This window comes from Gouania willdenowi, chromosome 3, assembly GCF_900634775.1.
Source record: "Gouania willdenowi chromosome 3, fGouWil2.1, whole genome shotgun sequence".
Lineage (NCBI taxonomy): Eukaryota > Metazoa > Chordata > Actinopteri > Blenniiformes > Gobiesocidae > Gouania > Gouania willdenowi.
The window spans coordinates 10,376,288-10,396,980 of record NC_041046.1 but is presented as its reverse complement, the minus strand read 5'-3'; the positions used below and the strand labels follow the sequence as shown (position 1 = coordinate 10,396,980).

The following is a 20,693-nucleotide window of genomic DNA, read 5'->3' as shown; positions in this document are numbered from 1 at the left end:
GTTGTGGAGAGCATATGATGGTTGTCCTGTTCAAAGAGAAGCCAGAGAGGTACCAAGTGTCTTATGCTGACGCACTTAAAAAAGTAAAAGAGAATGAAACAATGAGGGTGAGTCATGTGCAAGTGAGAAATAATATGAGGGAGAATCTCAAACACAAGCAGAGGTTCCCAACACCAAATCAGAACCTGGAAAAAAATCAACAATGACACAATGATAGTTGATGAGGTCAACTTAATTGCCTTCATTTGCAAGATAGTGAATGTGGTTTTGCAACAAAAAACAGGTGGAAGCAGCAGTTGAAATAATAATTAATTAAATATCAGTAGAACAAAATCATAAAATGTTGAAACCTTGCAGTGATGATGGACTGCTCCAAGGTACTTAGCGTACTAATGGTGGCATGCTAAGTACCTTGGAACTGTCCATCATTATTGCAATTCTGTGGATATAAACATTTCTTATTAAAATGCCATTTTATGTTTGTAAATGTGTAAATATATAGAGGAACAGTTATTTGCTTGCACTTACTGTAATTCTATTTAATTTATCCTATTGTATTCCTACATATTGCATGTTCTTGCACTGAAATTATATGAGTTCCAATATCATTTATGCTGATGTAAGACAACGATTATTCTGATTTCACTTTTTGTTTTTGAACCTGGATTTAAAAAAGTTAAGGTAAAGGTTTATTTATATACATATATAAAATCAGTGTGAAACATTAAAAGATCATGCAGCGTTTAAAGAAAGACAATTTTATTTGATAAATATGATTTACAAAAAAAAAAAACAAATCAAAATATCGTTTATCATGCGGTGAACTCAGAGTATTGTCGCCCTTTGATAAAACTATGACCAAGTTAGGGTGACAATATAGCTCTTATTTTGAAAGCTAGGGCCGGAAGAGGTTTTTTGTTATTGAGTTTTCAATGACACGGCTCAGACTGAACCTAAACAAGACTTGCAGTGCTATCAAAGCAGTCTTTTTCCCTTCAGAGTGAAACAGCAGCAGGTCAGGGACTTGGCTGACTCGGTGAGTCGCTGTGAACTTTAGAATAAAATGACGGATAAGTTTGTCCCCTTTAGGACTGGCGTGCAAAGGCTGACTTAGCGAAATAGCAAACATTAGCTTAATGGAAGGTTAGCTTCAGCTGAGCTTTGTGCGCCGCAAGTAAGTGTGGCTCTAAGTATTCAAAATGTCTGCAAAGTTTTTATGTGACTTCAGAGAGCTGTAGGTCAGCTGAGGCTCTGTAGGTCAAAGTGAAGAGTAGCAATAATGTATAAATAAACTGAAGCTGTACACGCTAATAAGGCTAGCTGTGTGAAAGGCTGGCTAGTAGCACTCGGTCCCTAACAACAACAACAACCTTTTCCATTTTTATTTCACATATTTCTGGTGAACCTTGATGGTTTGTTGTTACACTGTATTTCAAATACAGAGTAGTCAGTGTATCAAGTGACAATATGCGCTAGCTCAGATATTTTCATACTGCATTTTACTTGAAGTTTTATACATAACGGTTGACATTAAGCTGTCATTATTATGACATGACACCTGTCATTAGCATGATTAAGGGGTTAATTAGGGTTAGGGAATCCTCTCCACCTAACCCAAAACATGCCAACATAGCTCCAAAAGTGTCATAATTTAGCGAAAAACACGTAATGACAGCTTAATGACAACCTTCATGACACCTTTTATGCTATTGACAGATATTAACAGCGTAATGTCAGCCTTGTGTATAAAAGTTCAAGTAAAGTGTTACCCATTTTATGTTAACTATATTTATATTTGAGAAAGTAAATGTATAATATATAGTTGTTTGAGATTTTTTTTAATTAGAAAAAAAAAACCCAATTAGAATTGTTTACATTAAATAAATACATCTAAATAAAAAAAAAAATAAGAATAACATTTTTTTTTTAATGATTTAAAAAATTATGTTATTATTAGACATTTCAAGCAATCCCATTTTATTTCTAGGTGACCCCATGGTTGAAAAACCTCTGTCTGTAGGTTAAAATGACTGTCTTAAGGCCATTTCCCCTATAAAGTGCTAAAGATCTTCTCTTCTGCTCAGTTTACCAATTACTGAATTATAATATACAACTATATATATGGAAACCTCATACTTTGCCAGAAATCCACAAGGGAGGGGTAAATCAACCCTTTTTTCAGATACTTTAGGGATTATATTGACATATAGAGGGACTTAACTGTGTGTGTGTGTGTGTGTGTGTGTGTGTGTGTGTGTGTGTGTGTGTGTGTGTGTGCGCGCAGAAAGCACAGCTATGTGCAGCTGTGTGCGGCGCTCCAGGGCCCTGTCCCCTGCCCTGCTGCCCAGGCTGTTGCTCCCTCGGACAGGTTACAGGCGGGCCAGCCGGGGCCTCTGGACCTCCGTGCAGCGTCTACTGGCCACTACTGGTGGTACCGACTCCCAGCTTCCCCCATTTCCCAGCCAGGCCCGGGTGGTGATCTGTGGAGGAGGTATTGTGGGGACATCTGTGGCCTATCACTTGGCCAAACTGGGATGGACAGATATCGTGCTTCTGGAGCAGGGCAGGTAAGATCAGTGTAAAGAGTGGCGTTGTCAGAGTTGAGTATTTTAATCATAATATATGTTTATCTGATCCACATACAGTACACACATCATTGGGATGTCATTTTGGCAGCAAAAATGTTACTGTGGTACAATATTAAATGACTTCAATGCTACCTTTTTCATTCATTGAAAGCTTTTCTTTCCACAATCTTAGTCATTTAGTTTTTTATTAACTATGGAACACAGTGGCTGGTTTTTATTTTACACTGGTGTTTTCAAGAGGAGCATCACAGGACACATGGGCTCACATGGCTCCATATTTTGTGGCTACTGTATCAGTTGTTTGATGCTTTCAGTAGGAATACGGTTTCACCTTTATGTGTTTTGTGTTACTGAACATTTCCTATCTTGTAAAAATGCCACGTTATTTAAGCTCCATGGCTGTTTGCTGTGTTTTTAAGGCTTGGCGCAGGAACCACCAGACTTTGTGCTGGCATCGTCAGTGTGGCCAAGCCAATCTCTGTTGAATGTCAGATGGCCAACTATTCTTTAAACCTCTATCAGCAACTGGAGGAAGAGACAGGGGTCAAAACAGGTCAGACTCTGAGCACACGCCCTCACATACAGATGTTTGAATACACAGTATGCGTCACCTTTTACACACACAAAGATTGAGTTTATTTTATATACTCCTGAGTCTGAAACAGGTTTCTGCTGCACTACCCATACGTCTCAAATGCAGAAATGTGTGTATACTTAAGTCGATGGAGTAACTGATGACAACCGAATTAGAATGTTTTTTTTTTAACAAATGAAAAGCTTCAGTCTTTAACTGAAAGCTGTACATGCTGGTATGGTATGTATAGAATAGTTTGCATGTATTTTTGTTTAGAATGAGGTTAAATTAAACAAGGACGAGTATAAAGCCGACACTGATGACAGGCTTTCTTCTCTCTAAAAGCAGCTTTGTGTTTCATCCCCTACTTCTTCATTACCTTCTTTACTACAATAACCCCGCACATACTGTCATATGTGTGATAGTGTGGGAGTATAGATAAGGTTGTCCAAGGTTCCCTTCGTGTGTTTTGTCTTTCATTAAGTGCGATTTACTTTGAGTTATTTGCTAATTCTGTCTATTAATGGTGTGTGTGTGTGTGTGTGTGCGTGTGCGTGTGCGTGTGCTCGCGCGCTGCAGGGTATGCGAATACAGGTTCTTTGTGTCTCGCACAAAATCAGGATCGCTTATTATCTCTGAAGCGGCTGGCATCAAGACTCAAGTAAGACTACAATGATGTTCACTTGTTTCACTTACCGTTAGCGTCCGGGCTAACATTCTCTCACTTCTCTCAGGGTTTTGGGAATCAGTTGTAACGTCATCAAATCTAAAGCTGTGGCTAAACTTCACCCGCTTGTTAACATTCATGACCTAGTGGGGGCGCTCCACCTTCCTGATGATGCTGTCGTCTCTCCACCCGATGTGAACCATGCACTAGCAGTTGCTGCTGCTCAACATGGTAACGTATAGTCAGCTCTGGACTCTTTATGTTTCACATTAGACTTCGCACTTTACATTCCGCATTTTCTTTTCTTTTCTTTTTTTATCCTGTAGGAGTCCAAATCCTGGAGAGAACCACTGTGCAGCAGGTTCTTGTAGAGAATGGTCACGTCATGGCAGTGGAGACTGACCGCGGCTCCATAGAGTGTGAATATTTTGTCAACTGTGCTGGACAGGTAACCCTCAGAGTTTTTGCAGTAAAAGCATTTTCTAACCAACAGAATCCATATTACAAACACTGTGGCATACGCTGGCACTTACAACTGATTAAATGTGACCAAGATATATATTCTCTAGTATTTGACCTGCTCAGAAGCAGCTTTACATTTATTGACGTTGATCATTGTGTGTATAAATATGTTCAGCAAGTAACAAAGTCTCTTATTCTGCAGTGGGCTTATGAACTGGGCCAGGCTAGTGAAATGAAGGTGTCCATTCCTCTTCATGGCTGTGAACATTTCTACCTACTCACCAAACCTTTACCGGAGAACCTCTCAGCTAACAATCCAGGTTTGGCATCAGAGTCCAAGAAATTAAATAGTGTTCAGGGTTCTCACCCGGAGTTTTTCACAGTGTAGGGGAATGCTTTGTAAATGTAATACTGATATTTATATATTGAAAATATGCTCATTTTTGACAGAAATTCCAAACATTTTCAATGAGAACATGTAGTGATTGTATATGTCTCTCACCCCCAGTGGTACTTGATATGGACGGGAGGGTCTATGTACGAAATTGGCAGGGAGGCCTTTTGTCTGGAGGGTTTGAGAAGAACCCAAAGCCCATTTTCACCGAAGGCCGCAACCAGCTGGAGATTCAGAACATGCAGGAGGACTGGGATCACTTTGGTAAGAAAGGGTTTGGGTTAGGTTCAAAACAAGAATGTAAAGTAGTGATGCTCTGAAAAAAAATCATTAAAACAGGGTGTTCCAAAGATGTGAGAAAATTAGTTGGTTTGTCTAGGAATGGACCAACTGTCTTTGTATTTTAATACATCTGGGCACTAAAGGGTCTTCTGAGCAGAGATGATGGGACATCTTAAGTGTGTTTTATGTTTCTGTCAACACGGACCACACGGCAGCCAAGATGCATGGCTGCGTATCAGAAGCAGAATCTGGTTTCAATCTGTTGACGCATGTTTCATACAGATCTGCTTTTACTACATCACGACTGGAATTGGTCCTCGTTATAAAGATCATTACTTGGATGGGATTAAACAGCGTGCACAATCAACGATGCACGCTGCAATCAAAGCACAGCGACTTAAAAGCACTTTGTTTTTTAATGAGAGAACAGATTTAATTTGGCTCATTTTCAGCAGCCCAATCAGTTATAGGCCTGTACAATATTATTTAATGTATTAGAGTTAAACATTTTTTTTCTTAATATATATTGTGTATTGTTGGAATGTTGGTGCTAAATAAATATTTTCATTTTTTTTAATATATTCTTTGTTACATTAATATTAATTTATACAATTGCAATGTTTAATTAATTAAAAGTGTCAATAATTAATTAAAAGTGTCAATAATTAATTAAAAGTGTCAATAATTAATTAAATGTGTCAATAATCAAATGTGCCAAGAATTATTTAGATGTGTCAATAATTAATTAAATCTGTTTTACATTTCATTTTCATTCCGAAATGTATGAAGTATAAATATTTCACTATTTATTTATTTCATGGTCTGGTGTTGCAGCACTTCATGAATTAATTTTATCTGTTAAACTCACTCGACACAGTTTGTGGGGGCGCGGTTAACATGCCGCCAAATCCATTGCTTTGGTATTCACTCTTTCCAATCCTGGTGGCCATGACAGTGGATGATGCGCATGAACTTTTCAGGGAGTTGGTGAGAGAGATTTTAGACCTCGCTGAGAATGTAAAAGCAGGAATATAGAACAAAACCAACGTACAGATTGTATAGCGCCACTCAGTGTATCAGAATAATGTTTACGAGCTCTGCCTCAATCCATTGTCAGGGATCAATTTAGCTTGACTTGATGTGCAAGTAACCAGTCAAGTGTTGGGAAACCTGACTGTGACGAGCAAGTTTGACAGATAAAATTAATTCATAAAGTGCTGCAAAACCATTGTTTGTCAGCCTCGGCCTTGTTATTTGCTTCTCATACAGCTTAAAACACTGTCAATAAACTCCAAGTCTTGTATAAGCTGCCAGCTATCATGGTCAAAGCTCTTCTGTGCTACACCGTCTCTGTAGTTCACATGTTCTGTCACATTTTAAACGTGTAACCTAAATTAGACTGAACTACAGCCTTTTCCTGTCACTTCAGTTACTTCTTTAGTCTGTTGTTAGAAAGAATATTCTCCAAGCTCTAATTGCTATGTTGAAGCTTAAATGTCAAAAGCCTAAATGTCAAAATTTTCAATGCTTAAATGTCAAAATTTTATCGAAAAGAAGGTCTTTTAGTCTATTTTCTTGCTGTGATTTCTGTGTGAACAGAGTTGTTTCTGGAAAAAGCAAATAGACCCATCAACAAATATGCACAGTCATGCACGGACACGTATACATACCCACACACTTCTCTTTAGGCTAATAAATTGATTGTAAAGAACAAACTGTATAATTATCCACAATATCAGAAGTTTGACAATTGAAAAATGAACCAAACGGTAAATATATCGCGGAATAATTCAGTTTGGACATTTTTATGGATTGGATACTTCAGAAGATTTTGATACATTGAGAAAATTGTCAGAAGAACTGAATAACTCTATTGGTGATAAAAAAAATAAAAAATGACATGATAAAAATTCTTTGACACATTTTTACATGGTTCAAAGTTCCTCCTGCATTCCTTAATGAATGGCATGAATGTTGTGCAGTTTTCATTTTAAGCAGCTTTTGTTATGGTTTCAGAAGTAGTTTATACTGTATAAAGCTAGTAAAAATCAATTTTTATTTATTTACGTTCTCAATCAATGCAAGAGTGGAATAAAGTGTCGTTTTAAGGCTTTAAATGTAGTGGAAATAAACAAACAAGTCCATTTTGTTTGCCATTTTTTATTGTTTTTTTAAAAATATAATTTTGACATAATGTCATGTTGTGACTCTAGAGCCGATGCTTAGTTCCTTGCTGAGGAGAATGCCAGGTCTGGAGTCGGCTGAGATCCTTCAGCTGGTCAACTGTCCTGAATCCTTCACGCCTGATATGCGCTGCCTCATGGGGGAGACCCCTGGGGTTTCTGGGTATTTTGTCCTGGCAGGAATGAATTCCTCAGGCTTGGCCTTTGCTGGAGGAGGCGGCAAGTAAGCACGAGTCCGTAATAGTTCAGCTTTGTTTGTTTTACAAATGACACTGTAATGTGTTCCAACTCCCTGCTGTGTGCTCTGACCTCCAGGTACCTTGCAGAGTGGATGACCTATGGTTACCCTTCAACTGATGTGTGGCCGCTTGACATCAAGCGCTTTGGAAACCTGCAGAGTAGCCGGACCTTCCTGCGACACCGGGTCATGGAGGTCATGCGTGAGTGCTGACTTTCTAACTTTATAGTCTGTGTAAAGCAGAAATAAATTTGTATTATAAGTTGGCACACCACGAAAACGTGTCATTGACCACTGAGCCAAATTTGAAAGAGGAAAAAAAATTGCTAAGTATATAAAATTAGGTCTCAAAATCATGGAAAAACAAGCTCTTCTCTCTGCTCGTAAATGCTGGGGGGATGTCAGTTCAAGGTGCTGGAACTGACTGGAACCATGGCGACGCATGGGAAGGGTGCCTACGTGTATTAACTCTAACCCTATGAGAGAGCGCAGTGTGAAATACCAAAAAACTTAGGAAAAATCCAAAAATGCTCGAATCGGACCAAAGGCTGTCTTTACATAGTGACAGGTTTAGCAAATATGACAAAAGTCACTTTTGTAAGAGTTACGGACTGCACCTTTAATAGATTGTATTTTAGTGAGTGTAGCTGCTAGTTGGTTCCTGAGTCATTCCTGGCTCTGTATATGCTGCAGGGCAGAATTACTGTATTTTCCGGCATATAGGATGCATTTTTTTCATTTTAAGTTAAGGTGTAGCGGTGTGCTCTGTGTGAATTTTCAGTCAGTCACACACGTGTCCAGTGAAAGTGACTGTTGGGAGGCAGAGTATTACTGACAGTGGAATGAATAAACTGTAACAGCCACTAAACATCTCTGAACATTCAACTGAACAGCATAAATTTGCCAAAATACCACATCAGGTTTCTTCAGAAGTGATCTCCTCCGTATTTTGACTCAGAGTTTGGACTCGATGTGATTGTTCCTGAGGCGATGGTGCACGGTAAGAGCTGACGCAGCGGTGTATCAGTCTGGTTCAGTAAGAAGTGACCATAAAAAGCTGTAGATGCACTGATATGCAGACGTGGAGCAGTGAGGAGGAGACTTCATGTGGAGATGGAAATCAGTCGAAACTCATCAAAATACATGGAAATAGGCAGTCGAGCAGCCCGCCTACCATTGGCTGAGTTGTTTGAAGGGCACCCTCACCAGCCAATAGAGTGTGCCCTATGTGACAGTGCGACCTTTATGTGGATTTTTCTTGGAAAATTGCTAAATTATTGGAATGCGGCCAATACAGCAGTGCGTTCAATAGCCAGGAAATTACGGTAGTAATAATATATGCTGTATGATGTAGTTTTCCTTTAATATCTGTGTGTGTGTGTGTTTCTGTCTGTGTGTGTGTATGTGTCCAGCCTTACTGTATGATCTGAAGGTCCCTCGGTGGGACTTTCAGACGGGACGTCAGCTGAGGACCAGTCCTCTCTACGACCGCCTGGACACACAGGGTGCTCGCTGGATGGAAAAACATGGTTTTGAAAGGCCAAAATATTTCATCCCTCAGGGAAAAGGTGCTCATCATTTGACTTTATTATTTTAACGAGGTGTATTGTAGGTATTTACTGCAGGGGCCGGAGATTTTTACCCAGCTTTCATTAATTATTTCAACTGTTTATTGTACATTAGACCAGTGGGGGAACTATACACGCTATTAAAGGTTTTTAAGTCTCGATCATGGGTGTCAAACATATTTTAATTCAAAGGCCAACTACAGACCAGTTTGATCTCAAGTGGGCCACACATTTTTGTCAGAAAAACAAGCAATTTTAATATAGTTCTGCCCTGCAAATACAGTATATGTAAAGTAATGGAAGTTACAGACAATATCTAATCTTTAAATTTCCTTGAGTTTGTGACCAATTTTTTTCAGTCTCTGCAAGATTTGTGGAATAATTGTAATAAAATATCAGGATTTTGGAAAAGATAAAGATCTTTTTCAACAAATTTGCAATTAAAATTACTTTCTTCATGTGATAAATGCATGGAAAAACTGTGCGCCCAGGCAAATATTATGGCTATTCATTGAATTCCATCGACAACTGTATACATTTTTACACAATGATTCTGTTTTTTGTGATTCCAACTTAATCTTGCTTTTGTATTTTATTTAATGCAGTGGTTCTCAAACTTTTTGGCTGAAGTACCCACTTTCATATATTTTGAATCCAAGTACTCCCTTTGTCTGAATACAACATTAGAACATTCAAATCAAGATCATTTCTATCATTTTGTGTGTTTTTGGTGTCATTTTGTGTGTTTTGGTGTCATTTTCTGTATTTTGTTATTGTTTGTCTGTTGTTTTTATTATTCATTATATTTTCCTCTTATTTTGTGTATTCTCTGTGTGTGTTTTTTTGGTGTCGTTTGGTTGTTTCTTATGTCGTTTATGTCTCTGTGGTTTTTGTGTATTTTTTTCTCATTTATTGTCTTTGTTGTTGTTTTGTGTGTTTCTGGTAATAGTTTATATTTGTGTATAATTTTCTCTCTTAGTGTTTTTGGTGTCATTTTGTTGAGTTGCTGGTAATATTTAGTATGATTTGATTATCATTTTTAACTAAAAATAAACCCCTATATTCCTAATGCTTTCTCTCTTTCATTCTCTCTCTCAAGTATCCCCCATTTGAAAAACAGTTCTAAATGGCCGGATTTGGCCCCCGGGCCTTGAGTTTGACACTAGACTCTAGAATCTAGATGACTGAACAATTTACTTGAGTAACTTAGAGGATCTGTTTTTTTGTTGTAGACCTGTTGTCTCTGGACCAGAGTAAGACTTTCTACAAACCCGACTGGTTTGACATCGTCGGAGCAGAAGTGAAATGCTGTAAAGAGGCTGTCTGTGTTGTTGACATGTCTTCATTCACTAAGTTTGAACTGACCGTAAGTCTTGATGCAGTTACTTCTAAGATGGAATTGTCATTTCTATCTGTTCCTGGAGCTCAATTCTTTCTCTTTCACTTCAAACGTGAGTGTTACTGAGTTAAAGTCTGACCCTTTCTGTTTTCACGTCTCAGTCCACAGAAGGCGAAGCTTTAGACCTGCTGCAGCATCTTTGTGCCAATGACTTGGATGTCCCCGTGGGTCACATCGTCCACACGGGCATGCTGAACAAGAGGGGGGGCTACGAGAATGACTGCAGTGTGGTCCGCCTCAGCAAGAACAGGTTCCTCTTAGCTCAGCGTCCACATTCCCATCCCTCCATCAACAGAAGTCATGTTTCTTTTCCTTCTCCAGTTTCTTCATCATCTCTCCATCAGACCAGCCGGTCCACTGTTGGTCCTGGATTAAGAAACACATGCCCAGTGACCCAAACCTCCACTTAGAGGATGTTAGTTGGAAGTTCACGGGTATGTACTAAACATCTGGCCTCCTTTGGTCAAATGCTTGAACTATCAAACATCAAAAAACCAAATCAAAAATAACAAATAGTGTAGTTATTTTGTTTTACTGACTTAAAACCAAAACAGAAATACAGAAATAACAAAAACCAGATAAGCAGCATTTTTCTTGTTTTAAAATGAAAATATTAATGGTGAAATCTTGTTCTGTTTGTGAGATATTTGGATATTTACTGGAAAATTAGGGCGAGAGCTTAAAGCTGATACCTGCAGTTTCTGAGAAATTCATGTTTGTTTATGATTCTTTTGAAATGCAAAAAAAAATAGTCTTCTACTATGGTCTGCTGCCGGTGGTCATTCATATATGTCAATGTATATAAGTCCCTCCTTCGTCCTTTAGACCCCTACACAAATGGAATATTGCGTCGCGATCGCCCAGCCAATAGGCTTTGATTTCCTGTAGCAGAGTCTGTCAATCCAAGTGAATGCGGAACTGTGCACGGAAACAAGGCCACTCGTCACAACAGCAAACAGGTAAATATGATTTTGGCTCTTACCTCAGAAATGTCCATCACCAAAAGAATAACGATGAGCCATAGACCTATATCAATGCGACCCAATGCAATCTTGTTATGTTCCGCGATGCGTGTGCAGAAACGTAGAAGCGTGGCCTCTGTTGGATTGGCAGGGGGAGGAAGTGGAGCGGTTTAGGGAATTTTCATCCTCCGGATATCAGCTTTAAGCACATCACATTCTGTCAGAGTGAACAGCACCAGAACAAAAGTCCACTGTACCTGGTTTGTCTCCACAGGTCCTGGACCAGGTCTCCGCACACATTAGGACTGTTTAAGATTTATTTCAGAAGTTGTCTGGTTGTTCTCTTCTTTTCATGCAGTCTGTGGATGTTTCAGTAAAAAGCTCCTCACGTTTATATTTTGTTTTGTGGTTCAACGGTTTAAATAGTATCCAAATAAACTGGTGACTTACTAACCACTCTGAGGTTGGTGTGAGGAACAATAGATGTTAGAACTTTTACCATTTGACACTTTTGCAAAAACAATTACAGGTTTTTTGAGGGCATTAAAACATTTCATTTGCATGTATTAATACCACTAACGGCAGCCGTCAACACACACAGAAGTTAATCACAAGAACTGAGGAGCTTGCACCACCTCCGGTTCCTTAAATCACATATGTGCATGCTTTTCGTAAAAACGTTGCTTATCTGGTTTTTGATGTTTCTGTATTTCTGTTTAGGTTTTAAGTCAGCAAAACAAAATAACCACAACGTTTGTTATTTTGATTTGGTTTTCAAACGAAATAACCAAAGAACGAAAAGAACATGGATTGTGTTGATGTGTGAAGGGTTAATATTAGGGCTTTAAGGATACACTCAGCTGACGATTAGATTTGAACTCTGATTTAAAAAGTAAAATAAAACTCAAATCAAAGATGATGCACAACTCCTTTCATTTTCAATACATAGAAATCAAATTTTGGAGAAAAAAGCTAATTAATCAAAATACGGATTACTTATCCGAATACTTATTTTCTTTATTTAAATTGTCAATCATTTTTTTTAACTCATATGTTTTCTTCTTATAAACTACTTAAAAACCTTTTGAACTCATAAACCAAAATAAACTGCATATTTCTTAATTTATCACCATGCAAAGTTGAAAAACACAATATTTATATATATATATATATATGTATTCAAAAAAACATAAAATAAAAATATAAGGAAAGCTTTACAGTACAAAAAATATAAGCGACTCCTTTTTTAAATGCAGCTTATGTTCCTGGCTTTGAATTGACATATTTTTCTCAAGAAATCATGTTTGTTGTGCTGTGTCTCTCCGTATTTTTTTTGCAATACTTGCCTAACCCAAAAAATGCCATCATAGCTCCAAAGGTGTCAAAATTTAGCACCTATGAAAGCCTTCATGACACCTTATTCATGCTAATGACAGATAATGAAAACTTAATGTCAGCCTTATGTATAAAACTAAATACATAAAAATAAATAAAGTGTTAATGAAGATTTTATTGTACTCTAAAAAGCCTAAACTGCTCTTTGCTTTGGATGTAATTCCTTACAGCTTTAAATCTGATTGGACCTCGTGCCATGGATGTTTTAGCTGAGCTGTCGTACGTTTCCATGAAGCCTGAACACTTTCCCTCCATGTTCTGTAAGGTAGGAAAAGGAAACAGTCGTTGTTGCTCAGCTGTAATCACGTCCCTTCCACTCCAAAGATAACTTCTCATTGTGTCACCATGTGTCCTCACAGGAGATGAGTGTGGGCTACGCCAACGGGATCAGAGTGATGAGTATGACTCACACCGGAGAGCCAGGGTTCATGCTCTACATACCCATAGAGGTACACAACACCAGGGTTGGGGTCAATTACATATTTAAATTACAAATACTGTTAGTCTTCAATTATCCATATTTGATTACAACTCAGTTATGGTTACGTTGGCCAAAAGGTTTTCCAATTACAGTTAGAATTACAAATATTATTTTCCCCCTGAAAGTCAATTATAATTATGTTCTCAATTGCTAAAGTTCAGTTACAATTCAAAATTAGTGAGCCTTTAATAAATAAGCCCATAAAACTTAACCTTCCTCTTGTGTTAGCTTCCTGTTAGCATCTCTTTTGATAACGGGTCAGTTTTGACCCATGTCTTAAATCAGCTGTAAAATACACTAGAAAATATTATATATCATGCAATCTGTTTCTTATCTCTTGGTAACCTTGTTAGGCTTCGTTATAAATGAAAATATTGGTATTCATATTTTTGGTGTGGGCGTCTGAGCCTTTTTTCTGCCAGTACACCCCTAGATTTACATATTTATTCTAAAAGGTAAAATGATCCTGAAGAGAACTGACATAGTGTGAAACATTTATTAATTGTTAACAATTTATGTGTAAGCCATTGTATTGTAAAATGTACTCTTTGCGTAAATTGTAAATGACAGTTTTTATATAATTTTCATGCCAATTACAAAGTCAATTATCTGAACTTAATTACAATTCGATTATGATTACAACTAGGAGTGTGACGATATCTCGATATGGCGATATATTGCAATATTTTTTCGCGCAAAGTATTGATTTAAAAAAAAAAAAATACTTTTCAATATTTTTTTTTCGAAACCTTTTTTGCTTTTTCACTAAAATGTGCAGGTCTTCACATAAATGTTGTCACTGTTGAAGAAACCATTATATTGTTTACTGGAATATTGCACTATAGTGGTGTCACTGGTAATAAAGACCCTATTTTTTGTTTACAGAAGGCACTATTGGAGATACTTATTTGTTTACATTGGTATGTTGACACAGAAATGTTGCACTAAAATAGTGTCACTGTTCATAGGACACTTTTTCAATTAGAGATATAAAATTAAAAAAAATAATTTTTTCACTTAATCTTTTTTTTTCTTGTTATGTCATAGATTATCGTAGATTGATTTCTGACCAATATATCGATAATCGCAGCATCGTCATATCGTGAGATAATCGTTATCATGAGCTTCGTATCGCCCCTAATTACAACAGCAACAGATCTGTTAATTTACGATTTGAATTATAATTACAACATAATTGTAATTAATTTTCAATTACACTATTAACATTATAATTGACCCCAACCCTGCAGAACACACTGTACAGACATTGTACATTGTAATGGCCGATCCCTAACGTTTGTCCCTGTGCTGCTCACAGTACGCTCTGCACGTGTACAACGAGGTGATGTCTGTGGGACAGAAGTATGGGATCCGTAACGCCGGCTATTACGGACTGCGGAGCCTACGGATCGAGAAGTTCTTCGCCTTCTGGGGTCAGGACCTCAACGCTTTCACCACGCCGCTGGAATGTGGACGAGAGTTCAGGGTGAAGTTCGATAAGGTTTGTAGATTATTCCAACAGATGTAACCATTTACAGTGTGTTTGACCACATGTACTGCAGGCACCATTTGGAGCAGTGATCTGTATTGCATTACTTAATTATAGTAAAGTTAAACCAGGCTCTCTTTGTTTAGATCAGGGATGTCAAACCCATTTTAGTTCAGGGGCCAAATGTGGACCAGCTTGAACACAAGTGTGCCACATATTTTAGGTAGGGAAAGAAAGAACAACTTTAAGGGGATCCTCCACTTTCTTTTTAAACTAATGTGGCCTCAAACCTTCTAAACCTTTGTTTATGGAAAGAGGATAGATATGAGCAAACAAACGGTTGATAGATGAAGGCCAGAGTGAAGATCAAAACAAACTTTCAGGTGGCAATTTCAACTTTTAACAATTTTATTGAGCAAATGATCTTGGACATATGATAGGGTTTTGATTTTCTAAAAAGAGGACACGGGCTGATCTCTTCATACTCACAAACAGAACAAGTTCTCAATGTTTTTAAGAATCTACCTTATAACGGCAAAATACAGTATAGTAGATAAATAATTTATTGTTTATAAGGTTTAAAAAAGAATCTCTATATAACAAAGACTTCAAAAAATGACTGGTCAATCCCCTGTATTATGCATTCTAACAATCTGTATACTTTCTTAAAATCTATTAATCACAAACAATGACAAACCTCTCCCAGAAATTACATTTTTTTTTTTTTTCAAAAAAAAAAAAACCTTAAGGCTTACAGAACAGTAATTAATCATTAATATACACATAAATAAATAACTGTGAAGGTTTGCATGACATGGTCCCATGCTTTATTTTGTGGAGACGGGAAGGTGATGAGGTCTAGACCAGATGATGGAAAATGTACCTTAACTTCCTACATTCTAAGTTTCTCCCAGTGTTTCCTTTGTTTTCAAATCCCTCTCTGAACCTCCATGGAGGTTGTATTATCCAGGAGGAGCTTCCTGTTGGTATTTTTTAATGAAATCTACCAGTATTTGGTCTCTTTAAATCTGTCTTTGACTTTAGGCTCTCTCTGTTACAGTGCCTTGCTAAAGTATTCGGCCCCCTTGAACTTTTTGACCTTTTTCCACATTTCAGGCTTCAAACATAAAGATATAAAACTGTAATTTTCTGTGAAGAATCAACAACAAGTGGGACACAATCATGAAGTGAAACGAAATTTATTGGATATTTCAAACATTTTTAACAAATAAAAAACTGAAAAATTGGGCGTGCAAAATTATTCAGCCCCTTTACTTTCAGTGCAGCAAACTCTCTCCAAAAGTTCAGTGAGGATCTCTGAATGATCCAATGTTGACCTAAATGACTAATGATGATAAATAGAATCCTCCTGTGTGTAATCAAGTCTCCGTATAAATGCACCTGCTCTGTGATGGTCTCAGAGGTCAGTTTAAAGCTCAGAGAGCATCATGAAGACCAAGGAACACACCAGGCAGGTCCGAGATACTGTTGTGGAGAAGTTTAAAGCCGGATTTGGATACAAAAAGATTTCCCAAGCTTTAAACATCCCAAGGAGCACTGTGCAAGCGATAATATTGAAATGGAAGGAGTATCAGACCACTGCAAATCTACAAAGACCTGGCCGTTCCTCCAAACTTTCAGCTCATACAAGGAGAAAACTGATCAGAGATGCTGCCAAGAGGCCCATGATCACTCTGGATGAACTGCAGAAATGTACAGCTGAGGTGAGAGACTCTGTCCACAGGACAACAATCAGTCATATACTGCACAACTCTGGCCTTTATGGAAGAGTGGCAAGAAGAAAGCCATTTCTTAAAGATATCCATAAAAAGTGTTGTTTAAAGTTTGCCACAAGCCACCTGGGAGACACACCAAACATGTGGAAGAAGGTGCTCTGGTCGGACGAAACCAAAATCAAACTTTTTGGCAACAATGCAAAACGTTATGTTTGGCGTAAACGCAACACAGCTCATCACCCTGAACACACCATCCCCACTGTCAAACATGGTGGTGGCAGCATCATGGTTTGGGCCTGCTTTTCTTCAGCAGGGACAGGGAAGATGGTTTAAATTGATGGGAAGATGGATGGAGCCAAATACAGGACTTTTCTGGAAGAAAACCTGATGGAGTCTGCAAAAGACCTGAGACTGGGACGGAGATTTGTCTTCCAACAAGACAATGATCCAAAACATAAAGCAAAATCTACAATGGAGTGGTTCACAAATAAACATATCCAGGTGTTAGAACGGCCAAGTCAAAGTCCAGACCTGAATCCAATCGAGATTCTGTGGAAACAACTGAAAACTGCTGTTCACAAACGCTGTCCATCCAACGTCACTGAGCTCGAGCTGTTTTGCAAGGAGGAATGGGCAAATATTCCAGTCTCTCAATGTGCAAAACTGATAGAGACATTCCCCAAGAGACTTACAGCAGTTATCGCAGCAAAAGGTGGCGCTACAAAGTATTAACTTAATAATAATTTTGCACGCCCAATTTTTCAGTTTTTTATTTGTTAAAAATGTTTGAAATATCCAATAAATTTTGTTTCACTTCATGATTGTGTCCCACTTGTTGTTTCTTCACAAAAAATTACAGTTTTATATCTTTATGTTTGAAGGCTGAAATGTGTCTCTGCCTGTGTGTGATGATTTTGTGAAAACAAAGTGGCATCTTTAATGATTCTAGCACTTGAGTACAATTACTGCAATGACATGATACTGGCTGTAAAGAGCAACTTATTAGCTTTCAGAAATTTTTGTAATTTCTCTAATAGAGCACATATTAGTGGAGTTATGGTCATTTAAATTAACATATTCACTGGGAAACCCAGACATTTTGATGAGTTTGTAAAATACGGCTGGACGGTCGGGTCAAGACCTAAAAAGAGAACATGTCAGGATGTATGGTCACCCCGACTTATGGTCTCTGAGGCCTACACTATGTCTTTATCTGATAATAAATGATCTTCTCCAGCAGCGTTAAATTCATAAATATTGATAATCCTGCATAAGGAAAACATATTCCTACTGTTCTCATTCTCCCTCAGGACATGGATTTCCTTGGCCGTGAGGCGTTGGTGCAGCAGCGTCATGACGGCGTCTCTCGGCGGTTCGTCATGCTGGTCCTGGAGGACCACGACACGGAGCTGGACGTGTGGCCGTGGTGGGGGGAGCCCATCTACTGCAACGGTCGCCTGGCTGGGACCACCACCAGCAGCGCCTACAGCTACACATTGGAACGCCACGTCTGCCTGGGCTTCGTTTCCACGCCGCCGGGTCCGGACGGGCTCCCCACCCCCATCACCCCCGACTTCATCAACCGTGGCGATTACGAGGTGGACATCGCCGGCCAACGTTACTCAGCCAAAGCTAAACTTTACCCGTTCAGCTCGCTCTTCACTCAGCAAAAGCGCCGCAAAGAAGACCTGGAGCTGAGCAACCTGCAGGCCAAGTGAGGGAGGAGGGAGTGGGAGCTCCTAATGAGACATCACTGTGCACTATGGCACCTTGATCCTCTGATTCAAGTGCAATATGTAGATGTTTTTGGCCCTCAGACAGTGTTCAGTGGCCCCAGGAGCAACACCAGCTGCTGAGGACTGTGTTCACTTTGAAGCATCCAGAAGAGATTCGAACCAAGGCTTTTCTTGTTCATTTGTGTCTCAGACACTGTCAATGTTCCACACTGCACAGTCTGGGCTCGTGTGCAAAGGCCTCCACAGTTGAAGGTGATTATTGTTGTTCTCTTGCCATGTGTTTATCTGCTGCTGAGACTTTACTTCCTGTTTTCTCTCCCTCGTTTATCTGTGACGGCTGTTGTTTGTTCCACGTTAGCTGTTCAATCATCACAAACCCATAATATTTTAAGCTATTATTTATTCATACAACTTTTTTTCAGGAAATTGATCTCCTGACATGTTTCCAGCTGCCAAGTGTCAGTCTTCCTCAGAGGCGTCTGTGGAATGCTTTGATGTGTCCTTATGAGTTTTTCTGGGTGTGGACAAGTTCACAGTTCTGTCAGGCTGGCCACGCCCCCTGTTTCCCAATAGTCTCTGGAGAAGAGAGTCTAAGGTGTGAGAGAGTAAAAATATTCCCTTATCCTTGTTGATGTTGAAGCTCCGCCTCCTGATCGCGATGGATTCTTTGATCCAGCTCTCCCACACCTGGGACTCTCTTCACCAGAGACCATGGGGCAATAGAGGAAAAACTCTTAAGGACACATCAAAGCAATCAGCAGATGCCTCCGAGGAAGACTGACATTTGGCAGTTGATCTATGTCAGGAGATGAAAGTAAACTTCAAAGTGAATAAATGAAACCTTAACATATTATTTACAAAAAGAAGACACAAATGTGCTGTAATCATCAGAGTTGAGTTTGTTCTTTTTAATCCATGTTTAGTTCTACTTCTTCATAAGCCACGAGTAGAATTGTCAACACTTGTCTTTAATGTCTCAGCTGAAGGCCACGCCTTTAATGCTGCTTGTCAACCAATAGTAACATATTTACGATGTCATCATCATCATCACCCAACTTATTTATGTTGTATGTTTGTTTATTTTTGGATGTTTGCATTAGTTTCTTTTGAAATCTGCAACTTCCTATTCAAGGAAAAAGGTGGTTTGAAATTTGCCTGATCACATTTTAGCGCTTTGTTGAAGAGCTCCATTTTAAATAAAGCAATGTATTTTTGTATAGTTAATAGCATGTGTACAATCCATTTTCAGGACAGCACTTTTTTTTCTAAACCAACTGTAGGTTTCATGAGGCTGTTTTGTTCAGATTTGTGCTTCATATCAGAAACTCTGGAATCATATCTACAGGTTTTAGCTTCTGTTTGCAGAGTTACAGTGGAGCCTGCTTCAAGCTCAGAACATGTCATAATAAAATAATTAAAAAAAACATTGTGACATTTTTCATCAGAAACATCATTTCAAAATGAACCTAATTCGTTCATTTTTGATGGTCTTCTTTATTTTTAGTTGATTTGAATGACTCCAAAGCAGTTTTTGATTAGTTTATAAAAAAATTATAGTAGCCTTAATGCAGTATACTGATTATTTCACAAATTATTCCATGCAAGGGCAACAATACTTTTTAAAACCTGACCTGAATAACTACTTTTTGGCCTCATGTTTGCTCATATTATACAGTAATTAAAAACATCTGCAGATGTGAAATGACAAAACTATTCAGTTTTTAACTACTTCTTATTGTCATGGTTACAGTGCTTTTTTCATTCCCACAGAAGCAGAACAGGTGAGTAAACATACTTAAAGACCTGTATAGAAATACTATGTATTTTTAATACGGTAATTCAAATTTATCACCAAAACTCAGGACAGAAAAAAACATGTTTAGCATTCAAAATAAATCTATATGAAAACACTTAAAATCATTGATGAATGTTCATGTGTGTCAATAATAGTTATTTTTTCCTATTTTCAACTGCCTCATTAAGTTGTAACAAAGGGTATTTTATTTAAAAATGTTTAAAGTCCTACCTAGTTTATATATTATGGTATACATACACAACCACCTAAAAAAAACAAAAGGTGTTTCTCCACTTTTTAAAACAAATTTGCTGAGTTTTTACTAAAAGCTGATAAATTTTATGAACCTTTTTGGGGGATTTATGGATCTGGTTACTTATGGTCTAATGTACTAATACATTATTTCTACTAGTGTATATTAATTATATAATACATTTACAAGTAATTTAAGAAAATGTATTAACATTTTATGACCATTTTGAAAGTGTGTGTAATATGTTTTTATGTATTTAATCAAAATCTTATAGAACAACAGGATGCTGAAAATTATTTGTAACTGTAATGTAGGAAAAGGGGTGGGACTAATAAGTATGCAGTAATATATGTAATTTTTTTGTTTTGGGGGTTTTTTTTAGAGGGAAGCCAAATGCATCAAATATTTTGTTTTAATTTACTCTTGCATTTGTTTGAAATAAAACAGTAAAACAATAAAAACAACAATATATAATATATACAAGTCATATA

General features: G+C 37.9%; 1 protein-coding gene across 1 annotated transcript; it reads left to right on the top strand.

Annotated features, from left to right (window-relative positions):
* Positions 1 to 900: 900 nt before the first annotated feature.
* Positions 901 to 19,373, top strand: pdpr (pyruvate dehydrogenase phosphatase regulatory subunit). Its single transcript, XM_028440102.1, has 18 exons — positions 901 to 1,036; positions 2,285 to 2,567; positions 3,008 to 3,141; positions 3,742 to 3,823; positions 3,897 to 4,060; positions 4,156 to 4,277; positions 4,494 to 4,611; positions 4,800 to 4,949; positions 7,181 to 7,373; positions 7,466 to 7,590; positions 8,801 to 8,956; positions 10,189 to 10,322; positions 10,457 to 10,605; positions 10,677 to 10,789; positions 12,883 to 12,977; positions 13,072 to 13,161; positions 14,512 to 14,694; positions 17,729 to 19,373. Exons 2-18 carry the CDS (start codon positions 2,296 to 2,298, stop codon positions 18,134 to 18,136), a joined length of 2,688 nt encoding a protein of 895 aa, XP_028295903.1. The 5' UTR covers positions 901 to 1,036; positions 2,285 to 2,295; the 3' UTR covers positions 18,137 to 19,373.
* Positions 19,374 to 20,693: the final 1,320 nt, after the last annotated feature.